General features: G+C 36.6%; 1 protein-coding gene across 2 annotated transcripts; it reads left to right on the forward strand.

Moving 5' to 3' along the window:
- Window positions 1-9,058: 9,058 nt before the first annotated feature.
- LOC120205389 (coatomer subunit epsilon-1-like) lies at window positions 9,059-14,087 on the forward strand. Of its 2 annotated transcripts, XR_005524025.1 has the most exons (8): window positions 9,059-9,229; window positions 9,320-9,409; window positions 9,535-9,686; window positions 11,979-12,114; window positions 12,195-12,350; window positions 12,788-12,867; window positions 13,795-13,950; window positions 13,982-14,087. XR_005524025.1 is itself a non-coding variant. In XM_039205280.1 (7 exons), the coding sequence occupies exons 1-7, from the start codon at window positions 9,059-9,061 to the stop codon at window positions 13,886-13,888; spliced, it is 879 nt and encodes a 292-aa protein (XP_039061211.1). In that variant the 3' UTR covers window positions 13,889-14,087. The 2 variants fall into 2 exon arrangements, 1 of the variants encoding a protein (XP_039061211.1); XM_039205280.1 differs by having other exon boundaries at window positions 13,795-14,087.
- The last annotated feature ends 727 nt before the right edge of the window (window positions 14,088-14,814 follow it).

The raw sequence follows: 14,814 nt of genomic DNA on the forward strand, positions 1-14,814 counted from the left end.
ATATGACAACGAAATTTGATATTGAAAAGTTCAATGGGAGAAATTTCTCATTGTGGAAATTGAAGATGAAGGCCATCCTGAGGAAAGACGGTTGTCTAGCAAGTATCAGTAAAAGGCCAGTGGATTTCACAGATGACAACAAATGGATTGAAATGGACGGGAATGCTATGGCAAACTTTCATCTAGCATTAGCAGATGAAGTATTGTCAAGCATCGAGGAGAAGAAGACAACTAAGGAGATATGGATCTCTCACCAAATTGTACAAGGCCACATCGCTGCACAATAAAATTTTCCTTAAGAGAAAATTATACACTCTCCGTATGCCATAATCTACTTCAGTGACGGAGCACTTAAATACACTGAATACTTTATTTTCTCAGCTTACATCCTTAAGTTGTAAAATAGGAGAACAAGAACGTGCTGAACTTCTACTTCAAAGTCTACCGGATTCGTATGATCAACTCATCATCAACTTGACAAACAATAATGTCACTAGTCTAGTCTTTGATGATGTTGCAGCTGCTGTTCTACAAGAAGAAAAGCGGCGCAAGAACAAGGAAGACAGACAAGTAAATCTGCAACAAGCAGAAGCGTTGACAATGATGAGAGGAAGATCAACAGAACGTGGCCAATACAACAGTCAAAAACATGGTAGATCGAAGTCGAGGAGCAAGAAGAATTTAAAGTGTTACAACTGTAGAAAGAAGGGTCATTTGAAGAAGGATTGTTGGAGTCTAAATAAAAACTTCAATCCACAAGGCAATACCGCAAACACTTCAGATGATGGAGATGCTCTATGCTGTGAAGCGTAAACCACCGTGGAAGGAAGAAAACGATTTGCAGATATATGGCTCATTGATTCGGGAGAAACATATCACATGACCTCAAGAAGAGAATGGTTTCATCATTATGAACCTGTCTCAGGAGGATCTGTTTATAGTTGCAATGATCATGCCTTAGAGATCGTTGGCGTGGGAACCATCAAATTAAAGATATATGACGGAACAATTAAAGTTGTTCGAGATGTGCTGCACGTGAAAGGCCTGAAGAAAAATTTATTATCCTACGGATTGTTGGATAATAATGCAAGCAAGATTGAAACACGGAAAGGAATCATGAAGGTGTTCCGTGGAGCGCTTGTGGTACTGAAAGACGAAAAAATAGCTGCAAACTTGTACATGCTGAAGGGAGAGACTTTGGTAGAAGCATAAGCCTATGTTGCCTCATGTAGTTCAGATTCGGCAATGCTATGGCATCAGAAACTTGGACACATGTCAGAACAAGGAATGAAAGTCCTTGTGGAGCAAAAGCTACTTCCAGGCTTAACAAATGTATCACTTCCTTTGTGTGAGCATTGCATAACAAGTAAGCAGCACCGGTTGAAATTCAACACATCAAATTCTAGAGGCAAAAGTGTTCTAGAATTGGTTCACTCTGACGTATGGCAAGCACCAGTAATGTCCCTAGGTGGAGCAAAATACTTTGTCTCATTTATTGATGACTACTCGAGGAGATGTTGGGTGCACCCTATTAAGAAGAAATCAGACGTGTTTTCAACTTTCAAAAACTTCAAAGCGCGGGTGGAACTTGATTCTGGAAATAAGATCAAGTGTTTCAGAACAGATAATGGAGGAGAATACACAAGAGAAGAATTTGATGACTTTTACAAGAAAGAAGGCATCAAAAGACAGTTCACAGTGGCGAACACTCCTCAACAAAATGGAGTGGCAGAGCGAATGAACAGAACCTTGTTAGAAAGAACAAGAGCAATGATGAGGGATGCAGGCCTAGAAAAATCATTATGGGCAGAAGCAGTCAATACCGCCTGTTATTTGGTGAATCGAGCTCCATCAACTGCAATAGAGCTGAAGACACCAATGGAGACGTGGACTGAAAAACCAGCTGATTATTTAAACCTCCATATATTTGGAAGTATAGTGTACGTGATGTACAACTCCCAAGAAATTTCAAAGTTGGATCCAAAATCCAGGAAATGCAAATTCTTGGGGTATGCTGATGGAGTAAAGGGGAATCACTTGTGGGATCCCACTGCCTGCAAAATGATCATTAGCAGGGATGTTATCTTTGTAGAAGATAAACTACAAAGAAAAGAAGATGATGATAGCGCTGAAAAGTCAGAGACTACTCAGATACATGTGGAAAAAGAGTTTGAAGAAGGAGATTCTTCTGAAGCAGAACCAGTACATGATGAACAATATCCAGAGAGTTCTGAAGCTCCAACAACTCGTTAATCAGATCGTGTGAGAAGACTTCCCAATTGGCACTCAGATTATGTTATAGAAGGAAATGTTGCATACTGTCTTTTAACATAGGACGGTGAGCCATCAACATATCAGGAGGCAATAAACAGCTCAGATGCTTCACTGTGGATGATGGCGATGCAAGAAGAAATCGAAGCCCTTCATAAAAATAATAAATGGGACCTTGTGTCACTACCACAAGGAAGGAAGCCAATTGGTAACAAATGGGTTTTCAAAATCAAGTGAAATGGTGACGATCAAGTGGAGAGGTATCGTGCAAGACTGGTGGTCAAAGGATATGCTCAGAAAGAAGGTATTGATTTCAATGAAATTTTTTCTCCTGTGGTTCGACTAACAACAGTTTGAGTAGTCTTGGCAATGTGTGCTACATTGAATTTACATCTGGAACAGCTAGATGTTAAAACAACTTTTCTTCATGGAAATCTTGAAGAAGAGATTTATATGCTCCAGCCTGAAGGTTTTGAAGAAGACGAAAAGAAGAACTTGGTTTGCAGGTTGAACAAATCTCTGTACGGTCTAAAGCAGGCGCCGAGGTGTTGGTATAAGAGATTTGATTCCTTCATTATGTGCCTTGGATACAACAGACTTAATGCAGACCCTTGTGCTTATTTCAAGAGGTCTGGTGATAACGATTTTGTTATATTGCTGTTGTATGTGGATGACATGTTGGTTGCAGGACCCAACAAAGATCATATTAAAGAATTGAAGGCACAACTGGCTAGGGAATTTGAAATGAAGGACTTGGGATCAGAAAACAAGATTCTAGGGATGCAAATTCACTGAGACAGAAGTAATAGGAAGATTTGGCTTTCACAAAAGAATTACTTGAAGAAAATCTTGTCACGATTTAGCATGCAAGATTGTAAGCCAATTTCTACCCCTCTTCCTATTAACTTCAAATTATCCTCCAGTATGAGTCCTAGCAGTGAAGAAGAGAGGATGAATATGTCTCGAGTACCGTATCCATCAGCAGTGGGAAGTTTAATGTTCGCTATGATATGCACAAGACCAGACATTGCACAAGCAGTAGGAGTGGTTAGTCGGTACATGGCGAATCCAGGCAAAGAGCATTGGAATACAGGAAGAGGATCCTGAGATATATCAAAGGGACCTCAAATGTTGCATTATGTTACGGAGGATCAAACTTACTAATCAATGGGTATGTAGATTCTGACTATGCAGAGGATTTGGATAAAAGCAAATCTACTACAGGATATGTGTTCAAAGTTGCTGGTGGAGCTGTAAGCTGGGTTTCAAAATTACTGTCAGTTGTGGCTACATCCACAACAGAGGCAGAATATGTAGCAGCTACACAAGCCAGTAAAGAAGCAATTTGGTTGAAGATGCTATTGGAGGAGCTTGGACACAATCAAGAGTATATATCTCTGTTTTGTGACAGTCAAAGTGCCTTGCATCTAGCAAGGAATCCAGCATTTCATTCAAGGACTAAGCACATACGAGTTCAGTACCATTTCATTCGTGAAAAGGTAGAAGAAGAAACGGTAGATATGCAGAAGATCCATACCAAAGACAACATAGCAGATTTCATGACGAAGGCGATCAACGCTGATAAATTTACCTGGTGTCGATCCTCTTGTGGCCTGTCAGAGACGTAAGCAACATGATGGTACAAGGTAGAAAGAATAGTGTGAAGATATAATTGTTCCAATCAAATCTTCAAGTGGGAGATTGTGGAAAAATCAAACAAGTTGTGCAATTGATTTAGGTGAACATGCAATTGTTCAATTGCTTTCGGTGGCAGCACTAATTTTGTCAAAATTAGGTGCACCAATGGTTGAAAATTAAATGGGCAAAATACAAACTTTAATCATTAAAATTTATGGTATTTATAAGATTAAGTCCTTAAGATTTAGCTATAAATACCTTATCCCATTTAACTTCAAAACTATCCCAAATCATTCTAGCTTTCTTTCAATACTAGAGAGAATTTAGAGAGTTTCTTGATAGTTGTTTTCTCCTTTTTATCGAGAGAGAATTATCATTGTTTTCTCCTTGGTAGATCGAGAGAGGTTGTAATTCATATTTTCTCATAGTGAAATTCTTCTACCGTTGCCCGTGTTTTTTACCCTAAATTTTTAGGGGTTTTCTACGTAAATTTTGTGTCTCTTTTATCTTCATTTTTATTTTCTCAAATTATCAGTTACGATTTTGCTCTATCTGATAGCCGTCTTCCGCAACACTTATCCACTCTTTGAATTCCCTGGTGTCAAAATCTTTGTCTTGATGTTCTGCCTCTAGTTCTCTCCAAACTATTTTATTCGTTTTGCAGTTTCTTAATATGTTCTATTGTTTCTGTTTCACTGTTGCATTCCTTGCAACTTGCTTCCTACGTTATCGTCTTCTTCATTCTGACCTCGTTGGTGTTTAGCTTGTTTAGGAGACATAACCGTATGAAGAATTTGATCCTTTCCGTGGTGTTTACCTTCCAAACCCAGTCCAACCTATTCTCTCCTTTGTCCCCTCTATCATCCATTGATGCTATTTTTTGAGCTGATTTCACTGTAAATCTGCCATCTTTCTAATGTCCCCAGTAAACCTTATCATATTGCTTACCGTTGTTTGTAGTAGGGATGGGGTCCCTTGTATTTGGTTCTTCGTGTTCTCCGTTATCATGTTTTGTATTTCGTGTAGGTTCCATGTCTTCTCATTTGTGGTATAGTGTGCCACTATTTCATCTCTTCCGCTCGTGTCTATACCCGGGTATTCTTCTTTTAGCGTTTTCTCTCCTACCCACCGGTCGTGCCAAAATCTCATTTGCTCCCCCGACTGGATCTGATGTTTACTTCCCTTTCTTATTATGTTGTGTGTGCTAAGGATGCTTTTCCATGTTAACGAATTGTTTGCTTGCCCTTTCGTTTCTATGAAGCTTGTTTGCTTCAAGTATTTAGCGTAGAATACTTTGCAGTTTGCACCAAAGAGCTTCTTGCCGATTGTGTATCTTCCATCCGTTCTTAACCAATAGTGCTAAGTTGGTGGTTCTCGCCTTGCGTAGCCCGAGCCTCCTACTGCTTTAGGCTTACAGACATTATCCCAATTTACTAGGTGTTTGTCGCTACATTCGGTTCCTCCTCCCCAAAGGAAACTTCGATTAAGGCTGTCTAGCTTATTGCAGATTGTCACAGGGAGGTTTGTTGTCTGCATTGTGTGCAACGGGATTGTTGTCTTACCGATCGATTGAATAAGTGTTCTATGTCCTTCCATCGAAAGCATCTTGTCTTTCCATCCGACTAGCTTTCTCATCACTTTATCGACTACCTGCGCATATGTATTCGCATTGATTCTTTTATGTATTATAGAGACTCCCAGGTTTGTTCCCAAGTCTTCAGTCAAAGGTATACCGTATACCACTCAAAGTGCTTAGTTCCCCTGCAAGTTCTCGGCATATATTTTGGGGACACAAACATTTCGGATTTTTGTAAGTTGACTTCCAAGCCCGAAGCTCGACTAAAAACCTCCAAACAGTTTCGGACTAGATTTACCTGTTCCACTTTTGCTTCTGAGAACAAAAGCAAATCGTCTGCGAAGAATAAATGGCTGATTTTTGGTCCCCTCTTGATATTTTTACCGCTTTCCAGTCACCCTTTACTTTGCTCTCCAAGATCATGTGTGACAACCGCTCCATGACAAGGATGAATAAATATGGCAATAACAGGTCCCCTTGTCGTAGCCCCTGTTGAGGTTCAAAGCTTTCCGTGACCCTTCCGTTCCATAATGGTTCGATGGTGCACGTTTTGACACAAAACATTATTATTTCCCTCAACTCTTTTGGGAAGTCGAATAGCGTTTGGTTAAGAAAGTCCCAGCTAACCTTTTCGTAGGCTTTTTGTAGATTTATCTTCATAATGATAGATCATTTCTTTCCTTGCAAGTTTGTCATCGTATCATATGTACTGCTTCTTGGACCATCAAGATGTTCTCCGTTGAGCTTCTACCCGTAAGAAAACTGTTTCGGTATGGCCCTATAACACGTTGGAGGATCAGTCGCACACGTTGTACCAGTGTCTTTGATAGGATCTTGTAGGTGGTGTTAAACAAGCTTACAGGACGGAACAAGGTGATTTTATCTGCCGCGTTTGTTTTGGGATCAAAACTAAGTAGACTTTTAGTATTTTAGGGTCAATTTTGCCTATTGCCGTGGCAGACTTTTCTCATTAATAAATCTGCTTCTGTCTCCATCTCTATCTCATAATGCATAAAGAGACGTTAATTTCATGTCAACTTAACATGCCAATACAAGGAAACAAAAAAAACCCTTTATTACTTGACAAATGACACTCCCGAAGACCACTTAACACAATACTAGACAGCACGAAGAAGCCGGAAAATGGTGGAGCGTTTGGAACTCCAAAAAAATGGCTGTCTCTTTTTCCCATATATATGGGGTACACCAGGTTGAGAGCAGCTTCCGTAAGAGACCTCCGAATTATGAAATGCCCTCCATGGACTCGATCCCACGACCTCAAGATTAATAACCTTGTTCTACCAAAAGGTGGTGTAAATGGCAATGGCGGCAGTTGAAGTGGCGGTGCAAACGGCATGTCCAGGAAGGGAAAGGGAAAAGGTGGCAAGTTCTTCATATCCACTCCACATAGTTGCTCTTACCTTCTTTCTTCCCCACCGAAACCTTCGCTGCCGCCTGGTCCTCCGTTGACGTCGTCACGTATTGATTTCCAAGTTGAAGAGGACGAGCTTCATCGCTCTTTACGATCAGAACCAGAGTCAGGAGGCTGAAAAGGAACGAGCTTACAGTATTTTTACGAACCATGTCCATGTCCATGACTGTCGACTGCTAATTGAAATGCATCCATCGTGGTTTACATATAGAGGGAAAAGTGGCATTGAAATGAATGAAAGCTGTGATAGTAATTAACAGATTAAATGCAAGGAAGAAAAAATGATTGAAATTAGTGCCAGTGCCATTATAACCTCTCCATCAAGCTACAGAGAAAAGCAAACATAAATGCGGTAAAATCTAAACATTTGTCCAACATGCAGTTGCATGCCGATTCCCACCGTCTGAAAAATTTTCGGGTGGGGAGTTTCATTAATCGCCATCCAATTTTTTAATGCCCCTGATAATCGTATTCGTTATGATAGTAACATGACCTCTTATCTTAGTTGCAATATTCTTTTATTGTCGGTAAGGTTATGTTTTCTTATAAAACCATTACTTACTTGATATCACCAAATAGTTAAGTAATAAATAACCATGATGTATTCGATATTACCTAGTAATAAATAGTCATACTAAAGATAATCGACAATAATAATATACGGTTTCGTCTAAGCAGTCAGATAATATATATGACGATACCTAATGTCGTTAAAGCAATCATGTAATAAATAATAATGATATTTAGTGTCACGTAAGCAACCAAGTATCAGTGATAGAGGAATCTGGTCTACTAAAAGTCTAAAACAATCGATAACAGTTCCCACCGACATTAGATAAGAAATGGTTGTCTGGTATCACTAAAAATCAGGCTACGTAATCAGATATATTCGAATATTCTATTGTCATACGAGATTACACACATACATAGGTGCTGATAGGTCACAAATATCAATAATTGTCCTTTAAGGCCAATCAATATTGTTTAACTACTTAGTCACAATATCTATTTCTCTATAAGACACAAGTCTTTCCTCGCAAGTCATTATAAACATTATTCTCAATCATAGGTTATTCTTTCTCAAAGTATCTTTTTCGCGAACCAAACACTCTCTAAAATTAATAAAAAATATATTTTGGACCATTTTTATATTAATCCATAAAAATATAAGATAAAATACATAAATGGTTTCGTGACTATAAGATCTTACTTTACTGAGTCCCACGATTATTAAAAGCTACATAATGGTCCATCGACTATAGAGAGTTGTTTTGTTGAGTCCCTCGACTATTAAAAGTTACAAAATTATCACCAACTATTCATTATTTTCTAAATTCGTCCTTTTTTTGTTAAAAAATTAATGACAATGTGAGCTAAAACGTTAACATATTGACTGAGACATGATAAAATATGATCTCATAATCTCAAACAACTATCGTATCTTAGTCAGCATGTTAATATCCAACTTAGAGGATCGTTGTTTTTTTAACGTAAAAGAATGAGTTTGGAACATAATGAATAGTCGGGTGATCATTTTGTAACTTTTAATAGTTGAGAGACTCAACAAAATAACTCCCTATAGTCCGGGACCATGTTGTAACTTTTAATAGTTGAAGGATTAAATAAAGTAATATCCTATAATCGGGGGACATTTGTGTACTTTACCCAAAATATAATAGGCTAAACTACACATTTAGTAACTAAGCTATCAGTTTTGGTCCGTTTTAGTACCTAAACTTTCAATTTTTTTAAAATAATATCTAACGTTTAGTTTTTGTTTCATTTTAGTGCCCACTATTAGAAACTTAACATGTTTATTACTTAAACTATCAATTTTAGTTTGTTTTAGTGTCTAAACTTTCAATTTTTTCAAAACTTAATGTTAAGTTTTTTTAAAGAGTACTAAATTGAAACAAAAACTAAACGTTAGGCATGATTTTAAAAAAATGAAAGTTTAGGTACCAAAATAGATCAAAATTAATAGTTTAGATACTAAACTCATAGTTTACCCAATATAATAACTTACTAACTGTTAGGATAGGTTACCCAATTGCATATTACAAAACCTTGTACACAATTTTAAAATCTTAAAGAGAAGAAAAATACATTTGTAAATTGGTTTGAGATCTGTGTTAGGGAAAATGGCAGCAGCGGCAGCACCGGATCACTTGTTCAATTTGAGGAACAATTTATACTTGGGGTCCTATCAGGCTGCCATCAACAACAGCGATCTTCCCATCCTCTCCTCCGAAGACGCCGTCGAGCGCGACTGCCTCGTGTACCGCTCTTACATCGCCCTCGGCAGCTACCAGGTACTCCCTCCCTTTTTCTACTCAGTTTCATTTAATTCTTCCTCTAATACTTGCAAACTCTAATACTCGCTTCTGTTTCTCAAATCTCAGCTGGTGATCAATGAGATCGACTCCTCCGCCGCTACTCCTCTCCAAGCCGTTAAATTGCTGGCTCAATATCTCTCCAACCCTCATGATAAGGTGAATTTCGTTTTAGATCTTCTTGAATTTTGTTGTTATAAGTACAGATCTGCAATAAGAATGGGGAAAATATGTTGTTTTGATTTGGGATTTACGGTTGGGTTTTACTGAATTATGGCAATTAGGAATCAATAATTGCGAGCTTGAAAGAGTGGTTGGCAGATCCAGCAATTGGAAACAATGCGACATTAAGGTTGATTGCTGGAATAATTTTCATGCATGAAGAAGATTATAGTGAAGCTCTTAAACACACCAATGCTGGTGGCACCATGGAACTGTGAGTTTTCTCATTCCACTGTATTTTCATTCATACTTGCATTCTATTATTAGTTAAAATAAGCTTAGTTGATTATTGTTCTTTGTTATATATATGGTCAAATTGATGAACATTTGCTTGTACTGTTAATTCATCTAGCCTCTTAAACCGTTAAAATCATTAGATCTTTACTTCTTTAGACTTTTCAAATTGAAGTCTTAAGCATAGAAGAAAAAGGGTCATTAGATAGAAAACAAAATTGAGAAGGAAGGATTTGAGGTTGGTTTGAAATAAAAATACTGACTGAATTCCACATGAATCAGTATAATTAAACGTTATACAACCCTGAATCCTCTGTTATTTCATCTTGGTCCAAAATTTCCGGTTGCCTAGTTCAATGTGCTAGAATTCAGACCTCTGATAATAGAAACATGTAAGTTCTCTGTCTGTCTGTCTCTCTCTTATGTAAATGAAAGCACGCATAAATTGTTACATACGCATAAATAGGAAATGGAAATAAATGCACTGCATTTTACTAATCTGTCATATTGGGGGGGGGGGAAATTAACTGTTGTAGGTGGTGTAAGCGTTAAGGATTAGACTATGGTTCCTGGACTATTCTTTGTGGCCCTTAGAAATGATCCATTAAATAGAGGAACTTGCATCAAAATGAGCATAGGATAACCTTTCCTATATAAAAAAAACAGTAAAAAACTGTGTTATAAAAATACCAATGTTGCACCACTTTGCAGTTTAAATGGATCAGAATAGGTTTAATTCCTGCACATTTAGCTTCACATATCTGTTTCACTTTATACCTGTATATCATCCACAAACTGAAAATTCTATTTTACATGGCAATTACATATCATAAAAGATTTTAGATCTAAACAAACAGATCCAATATCTGAAAAAGATGGTGACTAGCATCTCTTCAATTTACAAGATACAACAACAATAATAGTAAGTTTCAGTAAGGTATTCTCTGTATCTGTTTCAAATACTGTCGATGCTGCTATATATCCACCATTGTAGTGAATATGAGCTCGTAAGTTTATATTTGGCAGTAGTGCTAAAAGAATTGCATTTAGTTGACACCTGACTTGCATTGTCCTGCATTGTTAATAATACATTCTTCAGCCAACCAATTTTCCTTGTCTCCATGTTTGTGGTCAAAGGTGAGTAATCCTACTTTGGTATAGCTAAAAGCAAATACCTGAAGTACAGGACAGGATTCTAGGTATATATTGGCAAGTCAGTTGTTTGAAATTGCGAGATTTGTCTGGATTTTGTTGAATTTTTCCTACTAGGAATCCACTTGTACTAGCCGACTGCAACCTTTGAGTTATGCTCTTTTCTTCAGGTGTAGCATAATGTAAAGTGTTCTAGGTTTCACAGCGCAGATTTAGCTCACTTCTTTGCAACTTTAGTGTGAAAATAAGTCTTAATCTTATAATCAGATTCTTGCAGGTGGTTTCTACCTGCTTACAATTTTATATTCAGAAGGAAATATAGCTGTATTTTTTATCTTCATTTGTGTCTAGTTGGTATAAAAGAACATGGAGTACTTATTTATGCTTTGAAGCTGTTGACACCCTGTGACCCTGATGCTGAAGGATAACTTTTCTAAATAAGGTTCATTTAAGTAAAAGCCAAAATTGTTAGTTAAACCCATCCAATGATAGTCTGCATCACCTAACTATCACCAGGCTTTAAGAGGTTTGCCAAAGGCTGATGCTTTGCGAATGTCGGTCACTGTTCATCATCATGGTTGCTTTGGCATAGGTTTTGCAACTTGTAGTTCATTCGGTTTCCCTAATACCCTAGCCGTCTAGTTAGCTGAGATGCTGCCTTGAATGGCTCACAGTGCTCTCTTTTGATTAGTTTTAAATGGAATTTCACTGATAGATATACAGTAACCAATTAAATTCATAAGCTGGTGACAATAAAATATTTCTTGCGTATGCAGGTCTCTCATCTTTTCCACAGATGAAAATTACATGCATAAGTTTGTATAGCATGCTGGCTTAATATTGCATTTCTTTGAGAAATTTTTCTGCTTGAAAGTTGTTGAGTTATTCTGTAAAATCCTTGTACCAAATATACATACAGATGTAAATTAAGAGTTAACGTCAATTCCTTCAGAAATGTTATTGTTCCATTTACTGGGCCTCTGAAAAAGGCTTATGTTCCTTCTAGTGAATTTGAGTTGACCCTTTGACTGCTAAAGCATAACATCAGCAACTTATATATGTACAAGCAAATTGGAAGCTCTGATTTATCTGCTGGAATTTTCTGTTCTCCATTTCTCAGTCATGCATTGAATGTGCAAATCTTCATTAAGATGCACCGATCAGATTACGCAGAGAAACAACTGAGAGTCATGCAACAGATTGATGAGGACCATACACTGACTCAACTTGAAAATGCATGGTTGAATCTGGCAGTGGTATGGAATAATTTTCATTTTAATAATACTATAAGCGGGATATCATGGATATGCTGTAAAATGTTATTCTACCAAATCAGGGTGGTTCCAAGATACAAGAAGCGTATCTCATCTTCCAAGATTTCTCTGAAAAATATCCTATGACTGGATTGATCCTAAATGGGAAGGCTGTCTGCTGTATGCACATGGGAAACTTTGATGAGGCTGAAACACTGCTACTTGAAGCACTTAATAAGGTAAGTTCAAATGGTGGAAATCAATTTTTTATTTCTCTAGATTTAAACCTATGATTTATCAATTCTGGTGATCTTATGATTATCCATGAACAGGAATGACTACACCTAATGTGTTTCATGATTTTATATTACTCTGCCAGACTTTATATGCATTAAGTTTCAGTTGTTGATATAACCCTTGAATGACTGCAACACTTAATGTGTTTCATGATTTTAGACCAGACTTGCTATACATTAAGTTTCAGTTGATATAACCTTTGAGTGATGTCAAATGATATTGAACGAGGCTTGGATTTTCCTCTAGTTCATTTATATTCTTGTCAATTTTAAAGTTTTGGATTTGTCATGACACCTAATATTTCTTTCTCAAGTTTCATTGCTACTTATTAGTTGGGTTATATAATTTTATGTGATAATGGTTATTTCAATTAATATAGGATGCAAAGGATCCTGAAACTCTGGCCAACCTGGTTGTATGCAGCCTTCACCTTGGTAAATCATCTTCACGTTTCCTAAGGTAAATTAGCTTTTCATATCCTCTATCTTTGTTTGTCCGGGCTTTTATTTGTTGAGTACCCCTGTATCACTTTGGAAATTTTATAAGTTTTGGTAACATTTTCTAAGTTACTAAGCTGATGACAAAATGTCCATGTTCTGTAGTTACAATTGTTTGATGGATTGGCGGATCTGATACCCTAATAGGAATTTTCAGCTTTTGTTCATGTTAACATCCTTTCTTCTATGTTTCTATCAAATATTGTACAGCAGTACAAAAATAGCATATGTACGTGTCTGCTAACCAAACTGCAAAGTTCTTAGTTTGGGGTGTCTAGTCGGTGACAAAGGTTAGGCATGCCTTTTTAAACTGAGATTCAGCCATCCTTGTAATTAAATCTCATATTCTCTAAAGTTGTTTTATTTTCCATGTATTTCATCTTTGAAGCCTAAGCAAGGCTTGAAAATCTTGCAAATGTGATGCCTCAGTATAAATTGATGTCAGCTGGTTCGAAAATCAGCTTTTCCTGGGGCAAGTTGCCTTTTCTTTTGCATTTTCCTGCCCCCAATTTATTCATGAAGATAGCATGTTGTCTAACCTTAAATCAATTGAGAAAAGTTGACTATATATATATATATTCCTAATTGAGTTGACATGCCATGCATACCATGCAAAACTAGATATTTCAACAATGTAAGTTGAAGCAGCGTTTCTGTGTGAAAAGAGCATGCTGGATGTTTCTTCATCTAGAATTAGTGTTGCTTCAGAATATTAAAACCTCAAGTGAACTAAAACCGCAATCAGTAATTCTAGGCCTGGTCTTGGTAGATTATTTCATTTGATTGATACCGACTGATGTTACAGCCAGATCTTAATTGAGAAGCCTATGTTGTTGATTGTTTTTAGCAAATGCTCCCAACCCTGACCTTGCTTTTAACTACATTGCAGCCAATTGAAACTCACACATCCAGAGCACATTCTTGTTAAACGTGCGTCGTCCGCAGAAGACAGTTTCGAAAGAGCGGTACAATCAGTTGCTTGAAGAAGTGGGGTTAATTTTTGTTTTACACAATTGTTATGGTTGCTATTCTTTGCCTTACCGGAGTCTATGATGAATTATGAGATTGCTGACAAGTGTAGTGCTTGCTGGGAAAATATAAAAGGGTACCTGGAAACATTTGGATTCTACGGTTTTTGACCATTGTTTTGTACTGTTCATGAGAAAGTATCACTCTGATATTGTCTGTACTGTTCAAAAGAAAAATCAAAGAGGGATTATGAGCGTATCATTTGAAGTAGAGTTAAAAAGAAGTAATCTCCAACGATCAGTCGGTCTAGTGGAATGAGGTAGTACGAAATTTCTTAAGCAATGTTAGGAGTTTGAATCATAGCATTTGCGAATGGAGGAGGATTGACTTCATAATAGGTCTTGCAAAGTTTGATCTGAAATAATCAATTAATAGACAAGATATGAGTGATTAAACCAAAAAGAGAAAGAAGAGCTGATTTTTATGATCAGATGGAATAGCTAACCATCCTTACGTGTTGATATTGAGATGATAAATAAGCCGGATGACTTTAGTGTCAAATTGAATATCATGACGTATTTATTAAATAATTACGCATTTATTTATTAATTATTATTAACCTAAATTGTAAACAAATCCTTTATATTTAAAAAAATAATATCCGTAACAACGTCATTTTGATAATTTATTAGTTCAATTAAGTCATCTTAAAATATAAATAAATATATTAATATTTAAACATAATATATATCAATAAAATGTCAAAATAAATATCTAAAATTAAAATATCTAATCACGTTAAAATCTTAAAATGATTTAAAATAAAATTATCTGAAATAACGTCACAAATCAAAACTCTAATCTTTGCTTTAAAAGAAGAAATATCTTTAAACATGCCATCACCAAAATCTTTACAGTAAATATAATTGTCTAAACTATA

The sequence above is a fragment of the Hibiscus syriacus genome, unplaced genomic scaffold, assembly GCF_006381635.1.
Source record: "Hibiscus syriacus cultivar Baekdansim isolate YM2019G1 unplaced genomic scaffold, ASM638163v2 tig00012409_pilon, whole genome shotgun sequence".
In the NCBI taxonomy this organism is placed as follows: Eukaryota; Viridiplantae; Streptophyta; class Magnoliopsida; order Malvales; family Malvaceae; genus Hibiscus; species Hibiscus syriacus.